The sequence below is a fragment of the Dendropsophus ebraccatus genome, chromosome 13 (genome assembly GCF_027789765.1).
Source record: "Dendropsophus ebraccatus isolate aDenEbr1 chromosome 13, aDenEbr1.pat, whole genome shotgun sequence".
Taxonomy (NCBI): domain Eukaryota; kingdom Metazoa; phylum Chordata; class Amphibia; order Anura; family Hylidae; genus Dendropsophus; species Dendropsophus ebraccatus.
Window position 1 is genome coordinate 39,653,404 of NC_091466.1, and position 18,584 is coordinate 39,671,987.

Here is an 18,584-nt window from a genome sequence, read left to right on the forward strand (position 1 = left end):
GCCCACTGTCTCAGGCCGCCTCCGTTTTGCCAGATTGGAAGTTGCTGGTGTGAGAGGAGACCAAACCAAAAGTGAGATGGCAGTGAGCGGAGGAAATGCCTTTTTAGTTACCTGGATAACCCCTTTAAGGGCACCTCCTCCAGACCCTCTAGGTGTTCTGAGAGTGTATTCCTCCTATTTCTGATGGTAAAAGGGGGCTCCTCCTCCCCCATATGAGGCAAATAAATCCCCCTGATGTTATGGCCCCTAATTTGCCTCTAGATGTTAAAAGGGGTTATCTGGGGAGCTGAAAAGACATTTCCTTTCCACCATTACCAGCATCTCACTTCCAGTTCGGTCACATCTCATCCCAACATCTTCTGACCTGGCAAAGGTCTGAGACAGTAGATCAGGTACTACGGTGTGATGACCACATGTGGGTGAAACTCACCGCCAGCAGTGGTCAATGTACGCGCAATGCTGTGATGACATCGGCAACATTGTTTGTACATTGACCGCCACTGGTTTCACCTGCATGCGACAGTCACAACAAAGTACCTGGCCCACTGTCTCAGGCCGCCTCCGTTTTGCCAGATTGGAAGTTGCTGGTGTGAGAGGAGACCAAACCAAAAGTGAGATGGCAGTGAGGGGAGGAAATGACTTTTTAGTTACCTGGATAACCCCTTTAAGGGCACCTCCTCCAGACCCTCTAGGTGTTCTGAGAGTGTATTCCTCCTATTTCTGATGGTAAAGGGGGGCTCCTCCTCCCCCATATGAGGCAAATAAATCCCCCTGATGTTATGGCCCCTAATTTGCCTCTAGATGTTAAAAGGGGTTATCTGGGGAGCTGAAAAGACATTTCCTTTCCACCATTACCAGCATCTCACTTCCAGTTCGGTCACATCTCATCCTAACATCTTCTGACCTGGCAAAGGTCTGAGACAGTAGATCAGGTACTATGGTGTGATGACCACATGTGGGTGAAACTCACCGCCAGCAGTGGTCAATGTACGCGCAATGCTGTGATGACATTAACAACACTGCGTGTACATTGACCGCCACTGGTTTCACCCGCATGCAACAGTCACAACAAAGTACCTGGCCCACTGTCTCAGGCCGCCTCCGTTTTGCCAGATTGGAAGTTGCTGGTGTGAGAGGAGACCAAACCAAAAGTGAGATGGCAGTGAGGGGAGGAAATGCCTTTTTAGTTACCTGGATAACCCCTTTAAGGGCACCTCCTCCAGACCCTCTAGGTGTTCTGAGAGTGTATTCCTCCTATTTCTGATGGTAAAGGGGGGCTCCTCCTCCCCCATATGAGGCAAATAAATCCCCCTGATGTTATGGCCCCTAATTTGCCTCTAGATGTTAAAAGGGGTTATCTGGGGAGCTGAAAAGACATTTCCTTTCCACCATTACCAGCATCTCACTTCCAGTTCGGTCACATCTCATCCCAACATCTTCTGACCTGGCAAAGGTCTGAGACAGTAGATCAGGTACTATGGTGTGATGACCACATGTGGGTGAAACTCACCGCCAGCAGTGGTCAATGTACGCGCAATGCTGTGATGACATCGGCAACATTGTTTGTACATTGACCGCCACTGGTTTCACCCGCATGCGACAGTCACAACAAAGTACCTGGCCCATTGTCTCAGGCCGCCTCCGTTTTGCCAGATTGGAAGTTGCTGGTGTGAGAGGAGACCAAACCAAAAGTGAGATGGCAGTGAGCGGAGGAAATGCCTTTTTAGTTACCTGGATAACCCCTTTAAGGGCACCTCCTCCAGACCCTCTAGGTGTTCTGAGAGTGTATTCCTCCTATTTCTGATGGTAAAGGGGGGCTCCTCCTCCCCCATATGAGGCAAATAAATCCCCCTGATGTTATGGCCCCTAATTTGCCTCTAGATGTTAAAAGGGGTTATCTGGGGAGCTGAAAAGACATTTCCTTTCCACCATTACCAGCATCTCACTTCCAGTTCGGTCACATCTCATCCTAACATCTTCTGACCTGGCAAAGGTCTGAGACAGTAGATCAGGTACTATGGTGTGATGACCACATGTGGGTGAAACTCACCACCAGCAGTGGTCAATGTACGCGCAATGCTGTGATGACATTAACAACACTGCATGTACATTGACCGCCACTGGTTTCACCCGCATGCAACAGTCACAACAAAGTACCTGGCCCACTGTCTCAGGCCGCCTCCGTTTTGCCAGATTGGAAGTTGCTGGTGAGAGGAGACCAAACCAAAAGTGAGATGGCAGTGAGGGGAGGAAATGCCTTTTTAGTTACCTGGATAACCCCTTTAAGGGCACCCCCTCCAGACCCTCTAGGTGTTCTGAGAGTGTATTCCTCCTATTTATGGTGGTAAAGGGGGGCTCCTCCTCCCCCATATGAGGTAAATGTATCCTCCAGATGTTGTGGGCGCCTCATTTACCCCTTGATGTCCCAGGCGCCTCCTCCTCCAGACAGCTCCAGATGGTCGGGTGTCTTCTCCTCACTCTGGCGGCGCGGTGTTATCTAGATTGGATATATAACAAGCAATGTGTTAACAGAATAAAAACATGATGAACATTATTAATAATCATAGTTTACATATATAGGCTCCATATGAAAATACAGCCAGGATAAAAGTTATCTGAGGTGTGACGAGATTTTGGTTACTCACCTTTACTCCTCCTGGGTGGCGCAGCAGCAGCAGCACAGCGCCCGCAGTCTATAAGGGAAAGAGAACAACCAGCATGACTTTCCTGAGATCAGACCAGTCTTCTTGGGACACAGCAGTGATGGAAGAATAGACATTACACTGGAGGGAGGGGGCATCAGTGCTATCCTTGTGGGTGAGATACAGGCCGCACCATGTAACTTGTATGTCTGTATTATGTACATGAGGCCTTTCGTGGTTATTATAGGTGACTGATAATATAATATATAGTGATGACATGAAAATATACAGTGCAGCAATAGAGGTGTGTTATCATGTAAATCTATCATCCCATATATTTACCTGGATAAGATGGATCTCCTGCTGCTGCTTCTGCCGAGGAGAAATGGTGAGAAGAAATCATTGGTTAGTGTAAGGAAATCAGAATTTTTGAGCACATTTTATAGAAACAATGCTCTTTTACCAGCTCTATGCACTCCTGCAATAATATAATATTCACTATTACCCACAATTGAAATTATATCCCACCTCCAAATAAACGCCCCCTGTCCTCTCGCTATACAAGATGGTAAATAACAATTCCTTGCATTCACAATGTTATAGGTTTTGTTTCATTACCTTGGGATCTCCACGGTCGTCGCCTTGTCCTCTTCCTCCTCTTCTTCTCTGTGTATAGAATATAAACCATTTCATATATAAATATAGTGTTATATTGCACGTTATATAGTTTATTGTAAAGAAAGTGATTGCAAAGGTAATGGATTGTGCTGTACATTGCTCTATGCATTGACCATAATAGTACTATATGTCGGGTACAGTCAACTAAAGTATGAAGTGTATGGGGACCTTAACAGTTATGTCACAGTGTCAGCCGTTTGGAATGTGAATAAATGCTGTTAAAAAAATTGAAAAATATAATGCCATGTCTAACTAGAGCGCCCCCTATCCTGTCCTCCCGCAGCTCCTCTCTTTATACTGGATGTTGAAAAAAATAAACATGTATTCACAATACTATAAGCTTTAAGGTTTAAGCCCTCACCTGGGGATGTCAGCAGCCTCTTCCTCCTCTTCGTTGTCAACTTCACTGTATATAGAACATAAACCATTATATATATATAGAAACAGGAGAAAGCCGCACATCCAAAGTGGCATGAGGCGGATGCTACACGGAGTCAGTCCCCTGGCTTGGGGATCCCCAAAAATATGTCTAGATATTCCTCAGCACGCCAGCATAGGTGGTAAAAAATGTGATTTATTCCATAAAGTACAAAAGATACAAAAGATGCGACGTTTCGACCTCCTCACGAGGTCATTATCAAGCATCATGCTTGATAATGACCTCGTGAGGAGGTCGAAACGTCGCATCTTTTGTATCTTTTGTACTTTATGGAATAAATCACATTTTTTACCACCTATGCTGGCGTGCTGAGGAATATCTGGATATATATATATACAGTGCTACAAAATCATGGCCACTTTTGTACCTCTCTTGTCTCCAGACTGGGTGGGGTTTGAAACTCAGTTACATTGAAGTAAATGGAGCTTAATTGCAAACCACACCTGAACAAGAGTGGGGCAAAAGTGGCCATGTTTTTGTAGCGCCCCTTTAAGACCGTTGTAAATCCGGTGGGACCTGTACCTACCGCAAGGCAGATGTATAAATCTACACCTGCTCCAGAGCATGTATTCACATTACTATAAAATTTTAGCCCTCACCTGGGGATGTCCGTAGCCTCCTCCTTTTCCTCCTCTTCGTCAACTTCACTGTATATAGAACATAAACCACATAAACCAGCTTGTGTGTGTATATATATATATATATGTATATATATAATATATACCGGTGTAAATACCAGCAGGACCTGTACCTACTGCAAGGCAGGTGCAGAAATCTACAACTGCGGAGGTGTAGATTTCTGCCTTGATTTATCCGTGTTTTTAGGCAGAGACCATGATAAATTAGTGGAGGCCTTATTGTGCCCCTTTATCAATGTGCCCAGGAGCGCACATTGATAAATCTGCCCCATAGTTTTTGAGGATATGTGAATATATTGTCAACCCATATAATGTATATGGATGATTTTATCTCTGCGGCTTCTTCATACTTACATGATGGTCTCCAGGCTTGGGGTCCAAGTGTGAAGTGGAAACTTGCCCTTCCTGTAACAGAGAACATATGTTTGGTTAGGGTGATTGTTACTTTGTCCTATTTAAAACTTTCAGAAAATGTTATATATTGTGACGTCTTAATAAGAACAAGAATTCCGTCACTGAAATTTAATAACCCCTTGTGGTCACTGCCAGTTGTCTCCTTAACACCTTTGCCCTATTTTTCAAATTTGACATGAATAACTTTTTATGGCAGTAACTTTTTTATGCCTTTAAGTGATTCTGACATTGTGTTACATAACACATCAAGCTTTACGTAAAATTTCTTGAACAATTAGTATTTAAGTTGATATTCTCTACTTGCCTGATAAAGTAATTATTATTTATAATTTACAGTATAGTTACCTTCTTTTGACATAATTTAATAATCAATCTTTTATTTTGTTTAGAAAGTTAAAGAGCTTATACATTTAGTAGCAGTTTTTCGTATTTCTATGAAAATTTGAAAATTATTTTGGAACCACCTTATTTTAAAACCTGCACCGCCTAAAAAAGTTTTTTAAACAACTTGTGCCAAAATGAAGTTAGAGTTTAAAATTTTTTAATTTTTTTTTTTCAGTTTCTATCTTAATCTGTGTTTTTTTTCTGTAACATAGCAGCCGTAGTTGGCAGAGAAATGCAACTCCTTATTTATTCCCTGATCCTGAAGTTTGGGAAAACTGTTAAAAGCATCTCTAGAGCACTACATGTCTCACATCCACTAGAGTTTTTAGTGGATTTAGGGGCCCCCCTTTTATTTACGATATTATATAGGCCTCATATCAATTTGTAGAGGACTTGGGATGCTAAAATATTTTTGTGTGACAAGCTGATGTTATGTTTGGTGCATTCTGGGCCACATATAATTGCTTTTTATTCTATGCTTTTAAGGGGTGAAGGAAGTAAAAAGAAAAACCTATGATAAAAATAAATTATTTCATTTTATTGCTGTTTTCATGTAGTGTAATTACCTGAACATCCATGGCGTATCCATCACCCTCATCTTCCACCTATTACATGACAAAAAAAATTGCATATTATAAAGGGAATATTAGTCAGTACTCCAAGTGCTGCACATTGGGGGAGGTTTTATAGAGACTGGTAAGACAAGATTCACACTAGACGTATCCACAGCGAATTTAACGCTGCGAGTATGTAGATTGTAAAGACGTGGCTTAACCTCTAAAGTGCCACCACTACCTAGCTCCGATTCCCCCCCAGCCTTTCCCCTATCAACTTGACTCATTGTTTTGGCTTGGCTATCAGTCATGATGATAGAGGAGACTTAGTTGAGACAAAGGGCCATGTTACATGGCCCAATTGGCAATGTAAATGAGTGACGATCTGGTAGATCGGCACTCATTTACTGAGCTTTTTATACGGCTCAATAATCGTGCATGAAGGGCTGTGTAGATCTTTGTCGATGTCCATGCAGCCCCTGTCTTTAGTGTAAAATAATGAAGTATATACTGTACATACCTGTTCACACTCCCTGGTGCTTCTGCATGCTCCCAAGTATCTTTCTGGCTGCTGCTGCCAGGAAGATACAGAGGAGCAGGTAGAAGCACCTTGGACAGGGCCGGCTCCAGCTTTTTGTGGGCCCTTGGGCGACAGAGCCTCAGCGGGCCCCTTTGAGGAGCAAATCATGGAGAGACAGGCGAGGAAAGATTTGCAGCAGAAGAAACATGCGGCTGCTGCATATCTTTCTCCTCCTGTATCTCCTGATCTCTGCAGTAGTCAGGACTCTGGAGGAGTCAGACCCAGTCACAGGATTATATATATATATCATGCTGGTGCTGCTAGTTCTCTAGTATACAGCTCCTTCTGTGTGTGTGTGTGTGTGTGTGTGTGTGTGTGTGTGTGTATATACATACACACACACAGAGCAGGAGCTGTATACTAGAGAACTAGCAGCACCAGCATTATATATATATATATTTATTTATAATATGAACATGGTGAGACCTCTAGTTCTCCTATATACAGGCCCTGCAGTGATATACAGTGTGTATATATATATATATATACACACACACACACTGTATATCACTGCAGGGCCTGAATATAGGAGAACTAGAGGTCTCACCATGTTCATATGATAGATAGGAGATAGGGAAATAGATAGATAGATAGATAGATAGATAGATAGATAGATAGATAGATACAGATATCTAGTTGTTTTGTGTATAGAGGTCCTGCTGTAATATATCTATATCTATTACAGCAGGATATATATATATATATATATATATATCCTGCTGTAATAGATATATATATATTACAGCAGGACCTCTATACACAAAACAAGTAGAAGAACCAGCACATACAGGACACTTAGTTTGCAGAGCCTACCTGCTGCCCTCAGGTCATGTGTCCGATCACATGACTCGTGACATCATCAAAGGTCCTTCAGACTCAAAGGTCCTCTTTCCTACTCGGCTGTAGGGAAGATTTGTGATGGAAGACAGGTGCTCGGGGGCCCCAGTATGGATCGGCGGGCCCCTAACTGTCACATGCGGCCTCTAGGGGCCCAGTCCTCTCTGTTACTACACTTTTTTTTCTTTTTTACTGACAAAAAAAAATGTAGTAACAAACGGGAGTGGGCCCCTAGAGGAGCTGGGGGCCCCGGCATTTGCCCTACTTAGCCGGGTGCTGACGCCGGCCCTGACCTTGGAGTGTGGACAGGTATGTATATACTGTAGTATTTTTTTTACACAGTCACGCACATCACTTCTACAAGTAACAATATGCGGTTGGCGACTGATGATTTTAGGTCAGGACAAAAGACACGATCAGTCGATAAGCTGACCGTTGTCTTTATCACACAGAGCGATAATCAGGGCAATTCAGCAGATTACGCTCAGTGTAATAAGTCCCTAAGGAAGAGCCAGCACCTGATCAGCAGGGCCAAACCTCCTGGACACTCATGGTCACGACTAGAATTTGAAGAAATTCAGTCCCTGGGAATAGCACCTTGTGTGTGTCTAAAAGGCTTTTACTCCTGTTATCCAGCTCTGTCTGTGGTTTATATTTATTGGTATTCTTTATGAAAAACGACCCTTTTCTTATTCCAGAAAAACAGATGAAATGTGAAAATCATCACGATCAATGCTTTTTTTCTTCTTGGTGTTTCTCTTCACTTTGGGACTTTGGTGTGTGATCTAGGTAATGTATGGCGTTTTTTCTTTACATATACCTGTAAGTTGTGTTTTCTTAAGTTGTTTGTTTTCCACTTTATAGTTCATGTGATTGAGTTTTTTTGGAAATCTGCCCCTGCAGTTTTTGAGCCAAAGCCAGGAGTGGATCCGGCAGGTAGAAGACATATAAGTGCTAACTTTATTTCCCCATTACTTTGAATCCACTTCTGGTTTTGGCTCAAAAACTGCAATTGCCGCTTTTTCAAAAAACTGCCATGTGTGAATCCAGCCTCAAAGAGAAACTAATGAATCACTTGCTCTGCTATGGGGAAAAATCAGAGACAAGAAAAACACATCTTTTAAACAAAATGCTACAAGGTTTGCTGAAAACAAATGTACAATTAAAGGGCTAGTTCAGCAAAAGAAAAAAGAAAACGTCTTTCAAATCAACTAGTGCCACAAAATGCCAGAGATTTGTAACCTATTAAAAAATTCTCAAGTCTTCCATTACTTATCAGCTGCTGTATGTCCTGCATGAAGTGGTGTATTCTTTCCAGTCTGCTGAGCAGGAAAGGTTTTCTATGGGGATTTGCTGCTGCTCTGGACAGTTCCTGTCCCTGACAGAGGTGGCAGCAGAGATCACTTTGTCAGACTGGAAGAACTACACCACTTCCTGCAGGACATACATTAGCTGATAAGTACTGGAAGAGTTGAGATTTTTTTTGCTGAACTACTCCTTTAAAAAAAAGCTCCAAACACTAACTTTCGTAGGCTTGTTGTTTAAGACGAGACCCCCCTGCAAATGTGTCTGTGACTGATGTAACTATTATATTACTATAACATATTTTTCTATGAGATACTTACACCCAGTTCTCGAATTCCTCATTGATTTTTTCAGCAGTCCTGTTAGTGATAGAATAGAGAAGATAGTGAAAACCTAACACACATTAGAGACAGTTTTCTGGCAGAACTTCATTAATAAGAAGACAATTTATTTAGTGGCATCCTCACTATGATTGATGTCAATAGGGGAGAAATTATAGGTTCACAAAAAAAAGCAAGTAATGTAAAATTAAAGGGGTAGTTCAGAAAACAAATCTCAAGTCTTCCATTACTTATCAACTGCCGCATGTCCTGTAGGAAGTGGTGTATTCTTTCCAGTCTGTAGAGCAGGTGAGGTTTTCTATGGGGATTTGCTATTCCTCTGGACAGTTCCTGTCCCAGACAGAGGTGGCAGCAGAGAGCACTGTGTCAGACTGGAAAGAATACACCACTTTCTGCAGGACATACAGCACCTGATAAGTGGTGGAAGACTTGAGATTTTTTTAATAGAAGTAAATTAAAAATCTCTGGCACTTTCTGGCACCTGTTTATTCAAAAGAAATTTTTTTTTTTTTTTGCTGAACTATCTCTTTAAAAAAAACAAAAACCTTCAAACACTGTAATTTGACCCCCCTGCAAACATGTCTTTGTGACTGATATAACTATTATATTATTATAATACATTTTACTATGAGATACTTACTCCGGATCCTCCATGTGGTCGATGTCTTCATCGCTCCTGTTAGTGATAGAATAGAATAGAGAAGATAGTGAAAACCTAATACACATTAGAGACATTGATTTTCTGGCAGGAAAAAATGCAAATAATGTAGAATTAAAGGGGTAGTTCAGCAAAAAAATTTCTTTCAAATCAGCTGGTGCCAGAAAGTGAAAGAGATTTATAATTTACCAGTCTTCCATTACTTATCAGCTGCTGTATCCTTGTATTCTTTCCAGTATGGAAAGCAGGAGAGGTTTTCTATGGCGATTTGCTACTGCTTCTGCTCTGGGCAATTCCTGTCCCAGCCAGAGGTGGCATCAAAGAGCAACTGTGTCAGACTGGAAAGAATACACCACTTCCTGCAGGACATACAGCAGCTGATAGCTACTGGAGATTTTTTTTAATTAGATGTAAACTAAAAATCTCTGGCACTTTGTGGCACCAATTGATTTGAATTTATATTTTTTTTTTTCTGAACTACTCCTTATAAAAAAAAGGTCCAAAAACTAATTTTTGTAGGCTTGTTGTTTAAGACGAGACCCCCCCCTGCAAACATGTCTTTGTGACTGATATAACTATTTTAATATTATAATATATTTTACTATGAGATACTTACTCCCAATCTTCCCATTCCTTTTTCTTTCTTCCATGGCTCCTGTTAGGGATAGAATAGAGAAAATAGTGAAAACCAAACACATTAGAGACATCAGTTTTCTGGCAGAACTTCAACGATAAGAAGACCGTTTATTTAGAGACATCCTCGCCATGATCGGTGTCTATAGGGGAGGAATTATAGGTTCACACAAGTTTTAAATTTTCAGTAAAGATTTACTAACCGGAAATCCGATCCTCGATCTAAAGAAAAAAAAAATAGAAAAGCGTTAGTTTTAAATAAGTTATATAAAAGAGTAAAAATACTAACAATACTTCCCCTATTCACCTTTGATTTAGGGAACAGCTTTTTATATTGTAGAGATACATAGATGGAACCTCTGAAACTCATATTATAGGAGTTATATGGAGTTATATTCTAGTTATTAATCCTTTCAGGATGCAGCAAACCCTTCATTAAATAACCCTTAATTTTGCCCTTTTGAAGGTTGTTTCAGATCGTCAGGGATTTTAACATTATGATGTAACTTTAACAATGTATCAATCAATGGGGTAGGGGACTGATGTCATATGTATGTGACGAGATGTTAGACATAATTCTATAGAGGTGATGTTATAGAGAGGCAAAACTCACCCTCGACGTCATCCTGTGCAACCTGAAATAGGAAATAGAGAGAGTAAGCAGAGGACATTGGTATATTGCAGAGCATGAAACCTCCTTCTGTGTACATCTGAGCTATTTGGTTGGATGTGATAGGGTGTAGGGGGGGGAGAGGGGTGCTGTTTTTGGATATTAAATATAAAAAAAAAATTAATGTAATGTTGATTTAGTGGGCTTCATTTAGCTTCGTTTAGCTTCATATGAAGCAAAATGGTCAGATTTTTAATTCTGCTTTCTGTCCGCTCTGTGGAGAAGGTGGGGGCTGTCCGAGGATCACATGGAAAACATCCATGTTTTTCCATGTAGTCCTTGGGCTGGCTCTACGTTTTCCATGGAGACGGCAGACAGCGGAATTAAAAAGCTGATCGTTTGGATCTTGCATGTTCTTACAGCTGCCAGATATCTGATATACAGGCACTGGAAAAAGTAGGCCTTTCCCTCAACCCTGGAACTTCTAACTAGGATCACAGAGGTTAGAGGGATGGAGTACCTCTCTTGGTTGTTGTTGAGTGGAAGCCTTTAATATTATCTGAGGACTCCTACTAGGCAGAACACCAATAAGATATTCCTACAATAGGACATACTGGCTACATCCCTATCCCACCCTTTCTGTGTGCCCTCCTGACCGCCTCCTGCCTTGTCATGCTCTCTACTAGAGATGAGCGAACCGGGTTCGGGTTCAAGTCCATCCGAACCTGAACGTTTGGCATTTGATTAGCGGTGGCTGCTGAACTTAGATAAAGCTCTAAGGTTGTCTGGAAAACATGGATACAGCCAATGACTATATCCATGTTTTCCACATAGCCTTAGAGCTTTATCCAAGTTCAGCAGCCACTGCTAATCAAATGCCGAAAGTTTGGGTTCGGATGGACTCGAACAAGCTCCAGGTTCGCTCATCTCTACTCTCTACCTTTGGATTTGCTCTATGCTATTTCTCACATGGTTGGCTTACAATTTCTATTGCCGTTTGGCTGTTTCAGTAGTGTTTATGGTTTTACAGATTCTGTTTAGACTTACGAGCCATTGCCGTATTACACGGCCCGATCAGTAATGTAAACGAGCACTGATCTGCTAGATCTGGCAAACAACAACAACAAAAAGTGTCAGAGCAGGACGGGAGATAGGGACCGTGATTCTACTGAAAACATAAACCCACACAGGGCCAAAAGCCCCCAAATAGGTCTCTTTAACAACTCCCTACAGTAACTTTTAGGCTCTGTTAAAATCAGAGGGAAAAAAAAGAAAACAGATGAGCGAAACGGGTTCAGGTTCGAGTCCATCCGAACCCGAACGATCGGCATTTGATTAGCAGGGACTGCTGAACTTGGATAAAGCTCTTAGGTTGTCTGGAAAACATGGATACAGCCAATGACTATATCCATGTTTTCCACATAGCCTTAGGGCTTTATCCAAGTTCAGCAGCCACCGCTAATCAAATGCCAAAAGTTCGGGTTCAGATCGACTCGAGCATGCTCCAGGTTTGCTCATCTCTAGTGAGTTTATGTTTTCTGTTCTGCTAGATTGGCACTCATTTACTGAGTCTAGTACATGGCTTGAAAATCGTGCAGCAAGGGCTGTATATATATATATATATATATATATATATACAGTGGTACCTTGGTTTAAGAGTAACTTGGTTTAAGAGCGTTTTGCAAGAAGAGCTCACAGTTTTTCAAAATTGTGACTTGGTTTAAGAGCATTGCTTTGGTTTAAGAGCTCCTGGTATTGGGTGGGAGCGTGAGTGGGGGAGGGGCATGGCCTGCATAGCGGGGTCTACAGCCCTGTACTCTGACCCAGGAAGTCTCTCTCACCTTCCAATTTATAGCAGATCCACTTCAGGCTGGGGCTTGCATCAGGGGACAGGACTGTGGGGGTAATCTCTTTAAAGCTGTAACCCCTCTCTCCCCGGACAGAGAGTGCTGCTATACTGTGTCCACATCTGCCCTGCTCATTCCTTCATACTCCCTGCAGTCTCTGTCAGTCCTTGTGTTTCCCATCCTCTCCATTCCTGCTATAATGTGCCTGCACTCACACTTAGCTATACACACTGCTGCTATAATGTGCTTGCACTCACACTCAGCTATACACACTGCTGCTATAATGTGCTTGCACTCACACTCAGCTATACACACTGCTGCTATAATGATTATAAAATGATTTTTGGGGTGTGGAACCAAATGTCTACATTTAAATGATTTCTTATGGGAAAATTTGCTTTGGTATAAGAGTGGATTTGGATTACAAGCACAGTCCCGGAACGAATTATGCTCGTAATCCAAGGCACCACTGTATATATATATATATATATATATATATATATATATATATATATATATAATCTTCAGCGATGTCCATGCAGACTATGTTTATAACATTTTTTTATGACAAGAACAGCAGTGGCCTGGAGAATGTCCCCGCCGTCGGCTGCGGAACCAGCAAACAGTGGCCGGCGGGAGCTCCAAGAGAGTAGGCGGTGGCTTGGGGACAGGTCCAGGGTCTGGAGGAGCTGTTCCCCACATCAGGGAGAAGCAAGGGCAGCGCTCCAAGTTCAAATAGCTGCCCACTCCTGCATCTCTCTCTGCCTCTGCTGCAGGGGACACCGGTTTACAGCAGGGATGCTCCTGTAACCTTGGTGTTCCTGAACACCTCAATAACTGTCAGCTGAACATTAGCTCAGCTGACAGTTTTCTCCCCTGACTTAGTTTGGATACCAAACAATGTTCGAGTACCAAGCAAAACTTCAGGGGGAAATTGTGTTGTCTTTATTACAAGGAGCAATAATCTGCTGAATCGGCCTGATTCGGCAGATTATTGCTCTGTGTGATGGTGCCTTTACACACACAGATTTATCTGACAGATTTCTGAAGCCAAAGCTAGGAAAGGATTGGAAAAGAGGAGAAATCTCAGTCATTCCTTTATGACCTGTTCCCAGTCTATAGTCTGTTCCTATCCTTGGCTTTAAAATCTGTCGGATAAATCTGTCTGTGTAAACGCACCATAATAGGGCCCCATTTCTAGCTGGATGTCTATCTTACCACAACTTTGATGGTCCTTCTTATCCTTGTTTTGTTTGTTTTTTCTATTTGTTATGTTATCCATTTGTGACAACAACAGTTGTGAACATTCTTTTCAACACAATGTGTTACTTGTTTTTTTATGCTTATATTTTTGGTACATTTGCCTTGATTTGCCTTTTTTTCATCATATTTGTGTGGGGGGGGGGGGGGGGCGGGTTGCAAACAGTGATCTAACAAATCAGTGTAAGGGCCCTATTCCACACTAACGATAATCGGCCGGATTGGCCCCATTTGGCCCGATTCGGCCGATTATCATTCGGTGAAATAGATCGTTCATTTAGGGCCAGACCTAAAATCATTGTTCCCCCACCGCGCATCGCTACGGTTGAATAGCGGTGCACGGCGGGCGACCGACGATTTGACAAGCAGCAGCATCATACATTACCTGTCCAGGCTTCTTCTCCACCCTGTCTTAATCTCCGGGTCCGGCGCTCTATCTTCAGAATGGCCGGTCAGCTGACGGAGCACTCAGCCAATCACAGGCCGGGACCGCCGCGGCCTGTGATTGGCTGAGTGTGGCCTGTCAGCTGACCGGCCATTCTGAAGATAGAGCGCGCAGGACCCGGGGACGAAGACAGAGCGGAGGAGAAGCCTGGACAGGTAATGTATGATGCTGCAAGGGCTGCAAGGAAATCGGTAACCATGTCCTTGCAGCCCTCGCTCAACAAACATCGGGCCGTGGAATAGGCCCAGTAAACGAGCGGCGATCTAGCAGATCGCCGCTCGTTTACATCGCTGATCGGGCCCTTCTCGGCCCGTGGAATAGGACCCTAAGCTTTTATCCAGTAAGAAGCACAAGTGAAACAACGTCGCTGTTTTACATCATTTTATTTCTAAATATGGGTGTGCCTGCAATCCAATTAACCATAAAACACTGTGCAGTGTACGGTTGTCAGAATGACCATACAGTCCATTGTGTGCCCAGTGTGAACAACGGCCAATGTTTGTGCACTAGTGGCTGCAAATAATTGACAAGTCAATTATTTGTGCGGCCATGGCTAACAACGGCTGTTGTTCACATAGAGTTCAATGCAGTGCATTATTTTATGACAAGAAGGGCCGTTGTTTTAATCGCCAACAATGGCCGTTCTTGTCATTAAAAACACATTGTGTAAACATAGCCTAAAACTGAAACTGGTGTCAGCTGCCCACAGCAACCAATCACAGCTCAGCTTTCCAGAGAATCTGTCAGGTCCATACCAGGTACCGAGCTGCAGACACAGATAGGTGGTAGAAAGAGAAAACAAGCGAAGCCTTTGTCTTTGCTAATGGCCATTTGCACAGTTATAAAATTGCATTTTATATGTGGTCAGTCATTTATTTCCCTAATCTACACATATATACAGACAAATAAGCCGGCTTTGTAGTATACCAGGAAAAAAACGTACTATTCGTAGATTGTTTTTTCGGTAAAATATAACTTTTATTAAATATAGATAGAAGACTAATCAAGAACAGCATGTGTGCTGACCTCCACAACAAAAGCGAACCACATAAAAATATATACAGATAGGCCACAGTATGATCATGCAATCACTCAATCAGTCGCGATAATACACATAGAAACAACATAGTAGCTGCAAACAATATATGATAAAAAAGGCAAGACAAACCAATAAACAAGCAGGTCTAAACAGGATGGAATGCACGCCAATAAAGATAGGTACAGGAGCTATTAACCCTTTTCAGCCCTGAGCATGGTGCCCCAATCTATCCCTTCTCGCTCAGGGAACCATCAGAGTAGACGTGCGGCTCCTGCCCCGTGCAATCCCTACTCCTAGACCCTACACTTACACTTATAGAGCTCCCTACACAGCGTTTCATCCACAAAGGACTCTTCAGGGGAGGATGATAGATCCCGAGTATAGCACTGCAGCGGGGACCAGTAAAGTGTGTGTCTGGCCTCAACAAGCGCAGCACATCACAGCAGTGGCTGGAGTGCCTGGAAGGCACTAATAGCCTTATCCAGTCGTGTCAGCGTATGGTTATGTGACATGACTTTTTTTTATTATTTGGGGGGGGGGGGGTATGTTTACACTGTTCACCCTAGGGTAAAACAAAGATGTTGTACATGTTCCTCAAGTTGGTACGATTACACAGATACGTAACTTGTATAACTTTTGTTTTATTCGATGGCTTTTAAAAAATTAAAACCTTTTTTTTTTTTTTTTTTTTTTTAATGTTCTTTAAAATTGCTCTATTACCAGGCTTATAACACTTTAATTATTTGGTTTATGGGGCTATGTGAGGTGTAATTTTTTGCGCCATGATCTGTACTTTCTATTGGGGCGCAGCTGCCCCGGGCGCAGAGATCAGGGGGGGTGCCATCACAGGGAGCAGAGAGAGAGGATCACAGTGGATGAGGCAGCCTGGAAGCCTCCTGCCCTCTGTCAGTGTGGGGAGGCAGAGGACGATTTTAACTTGATCAAAAGAGGTATTTTACTGTACTGTCTCCTGGCTGCTGTTTAGCTATAATTTGTGCAAAATCGCAGCGTTTTTACCGAGATCAGGGCAAATCAGGGCTAAACAGCAGCCAGGAGACAGTACAGCAAAGTTACTGTGTAGATGGTGAAGGACCTTGACATGTGACTATGATGTCACCCAGTGGCGGATTATAATGTGGGCGGTTTGGGCGGCCGCCCAGGGCCCGAGGCTCCGGGGGGGCCCATGCCGCGCCGCCCACATTAGGATGTTACAGAGCAGCACATCACTTTCAGGGCCCGGTGGGCCCCTGAGTAATGTTCTGCTGTGGCGTGCTGTCCCTGGAGTCCGCTGCGGCACCGCCCCCCTCTCTCCGATAGTCCAATTCCCTGCCTGGTTTGCTGAACTACGGGAACTCCCCCTCCGTCCGGGCGGCACTTTGCTCTCTAACCTCTGCGTGCTTACGCTGCGGCTGTATGCTGCTCCAGGTGGGCTGGCCACAGGACGCAGTTGAGAAGAAGAAGCTAGCGTCTGGCAATGCTGGATGAAGTCAGCTGAGCTTGAGCTGACGTGCAGTGCACCGCTGCCATGCTAAAGAGGAGCAGCAGAGAACAGCGCAGCAGCAGCCTCCGGTCCAGAGGAGCATCAGCATCCTCCTCTCTAACATGTAAGTTAGTTTTAGGCACTGCTGGGACCGGAACACAGACCATTGAGGCCAGGGCAGTTTCTAGGACCAGGCGGGCCCCCTCCCCTACAGACCTCACTGATCTCCTCTGCGCTGACGGCGGCAGCCTCCTCTCCCCCTGCGCGGATCTCTCTTTCATCTCTATCAGACAGATCCTCCAGCAGGCCAGTAATGACGTCAGCGGGCCTGCTGGAGGATCCGTGCGGCAGCTGACAGGCTGGAGAGGAGAGGAGAGAAGATAGGAAGACCGGGGCCAGGATTAGGTGAGTATATTGGTTTGGTTTGTTTTCTTTTGTGTTCAGGCAATGCAGGGGGACTATGGGGGTAATGCAGGGTGTCCCCTATAGTGTGCCCCTGTCCCCTGTATTATATGTGTTGTTACATAGGACTGCAGGTGACATCTACTTCATTATCTGTACTCAGAGATATCACTGTTATCTGTGGTGTTACATAGGACTGCAGGTCACATCTACTACATTATCTGTTCTCAGAGATATCACTGTGTTATCTGTGCTGTTACATAGGACTGCAGGTGACATCTACTACATTATCAGTACTCAGAGATATCACTGTGTTATCTGTGCTGTTACATAGGACTGCAGGTGACATCTACTACATTATCTGTACTCAGAGATATCACTGTTTTATCTGTGGTGTTACATAGGACTGCAGGTCACATCTACTACATTATCTGTACTCAGACATATCACTGTGTTAGATGTGCTGTTACATAGGACTACAGGTGACAGCTACTACATTATCTGTACTCAGAGATATCACTGTGTTATCTGTGGTGTTACATAGGACTGCAGGTGACAGCCACTACATTATCTGTACTCAGAGATATCACTGTGTTATCTGTGGGGTTTCATAGGACTTCAGGTCACATCTACTACATTATCTGTACTCAGACATATCACTGTGTTATATGTGCTGTTACATAGGACTGCAGGTGACAGCTACTACATTATCTGTACTCAGAGATATCACCGTGTTATCTGTGGTGTTACATAGGACTGCGGGTGACTACTACATTATCTGTACTCAGCGATATCACTGTGTTATCTGTGGTGTTACATAGGACTGCAGGTGACTACTACATTATCTGTACTCAGAGATATCACTATGTTATCTGTGGTGTTACATAGGACTGCAGGTGACATTTACATTATCTGTACCCAGAGACATCACTGTATTATCTGTGGTGTTACATAGGACTGCAGGTGACATCTACATTATCTGTACTTAGCGATATCACTGTGTTATCTGTGCTGTTACATAGCACTGCAGGTGACTACTACATTATCTGTACTCAGAGATATCACTGTGTTATCTGTGGTGTTACATAGGACTGCAGGTGACTACTACATTATCTGTACTTAGCGATATCACTGTGTTATCTGTGCTGTTACATAGCACTGCAGGTGACTACTACATTATCTGTACTCAGAGATATCACTGTGTTATCTGTGCTGTTACATAGGACTGCAGGTGACTACTACATTATCTGTACTCAGAGATATCACTGTGTTATCTGTGGTGTTACATAGGACTGCAGGTGACTACTACATTATCTGTACTCAGAGATATCACTGTGTTATCTGTGGTGTTACATAGGACATAACGGGGGGGGGGGGGCAGATGGGGGGGCCCATGTT

The 18,584-nt window shown here is 43.2% G+C and overlaps 1 protein-coding gene across 1 annotated transcript in view; it reads right to left on the reverse strand.

The window, feature by feature from the left end:
- Positions 1-2,980: 2,980 nt before the first annotated feature.
- The window catches only part of LOC138770547 (uncharacterized), a 40,400-nt gene continuing 24,796 nt past the window's right edge, over positions 2,981-18,584 (reverse strand). The window contains exons 3-13 of the mRNA XM_069949647.1: positions 10,717-10,738; positions 10,307-10,325; positions 10,087-10,125; positions 9,453-9,488; positions 8,792-8,830; positions 5,762-5,800; positions 4,752-4,802; positions 4,359-4,406; positions 3,682-3,726; positions 3,261-3,308; positions 2,981-3,014 (exon numbers count right to left, since the gene is read on the reverse strand). Coding sequence (XP_069805748.1) covers positions 2,981-3,014; positions 3,261-3,308; positions 3,682-3,726; positions 4,359-4,406; positions 4,752-4,802; positions 5,762-5,800; positions 8,792-8,830; positions 9,453-9,488; positions 10,087-10,125; positions 10,307-10,325; positions 10,717-10,738 — 420 coding nt within the window. The remainder of the gene's footprint in view (positions 3,015-3,260; positions 3,309-3,681; positions 3,727-4,358; positions 4,407-4,751; positions 4,803-5,761; positions 5,801-8,791; positions 8,831-9,452; positions 9,489-10,086; positions 10,126-10,306; positions 10,326-10,716; positions 10,739-18,584) is intronic.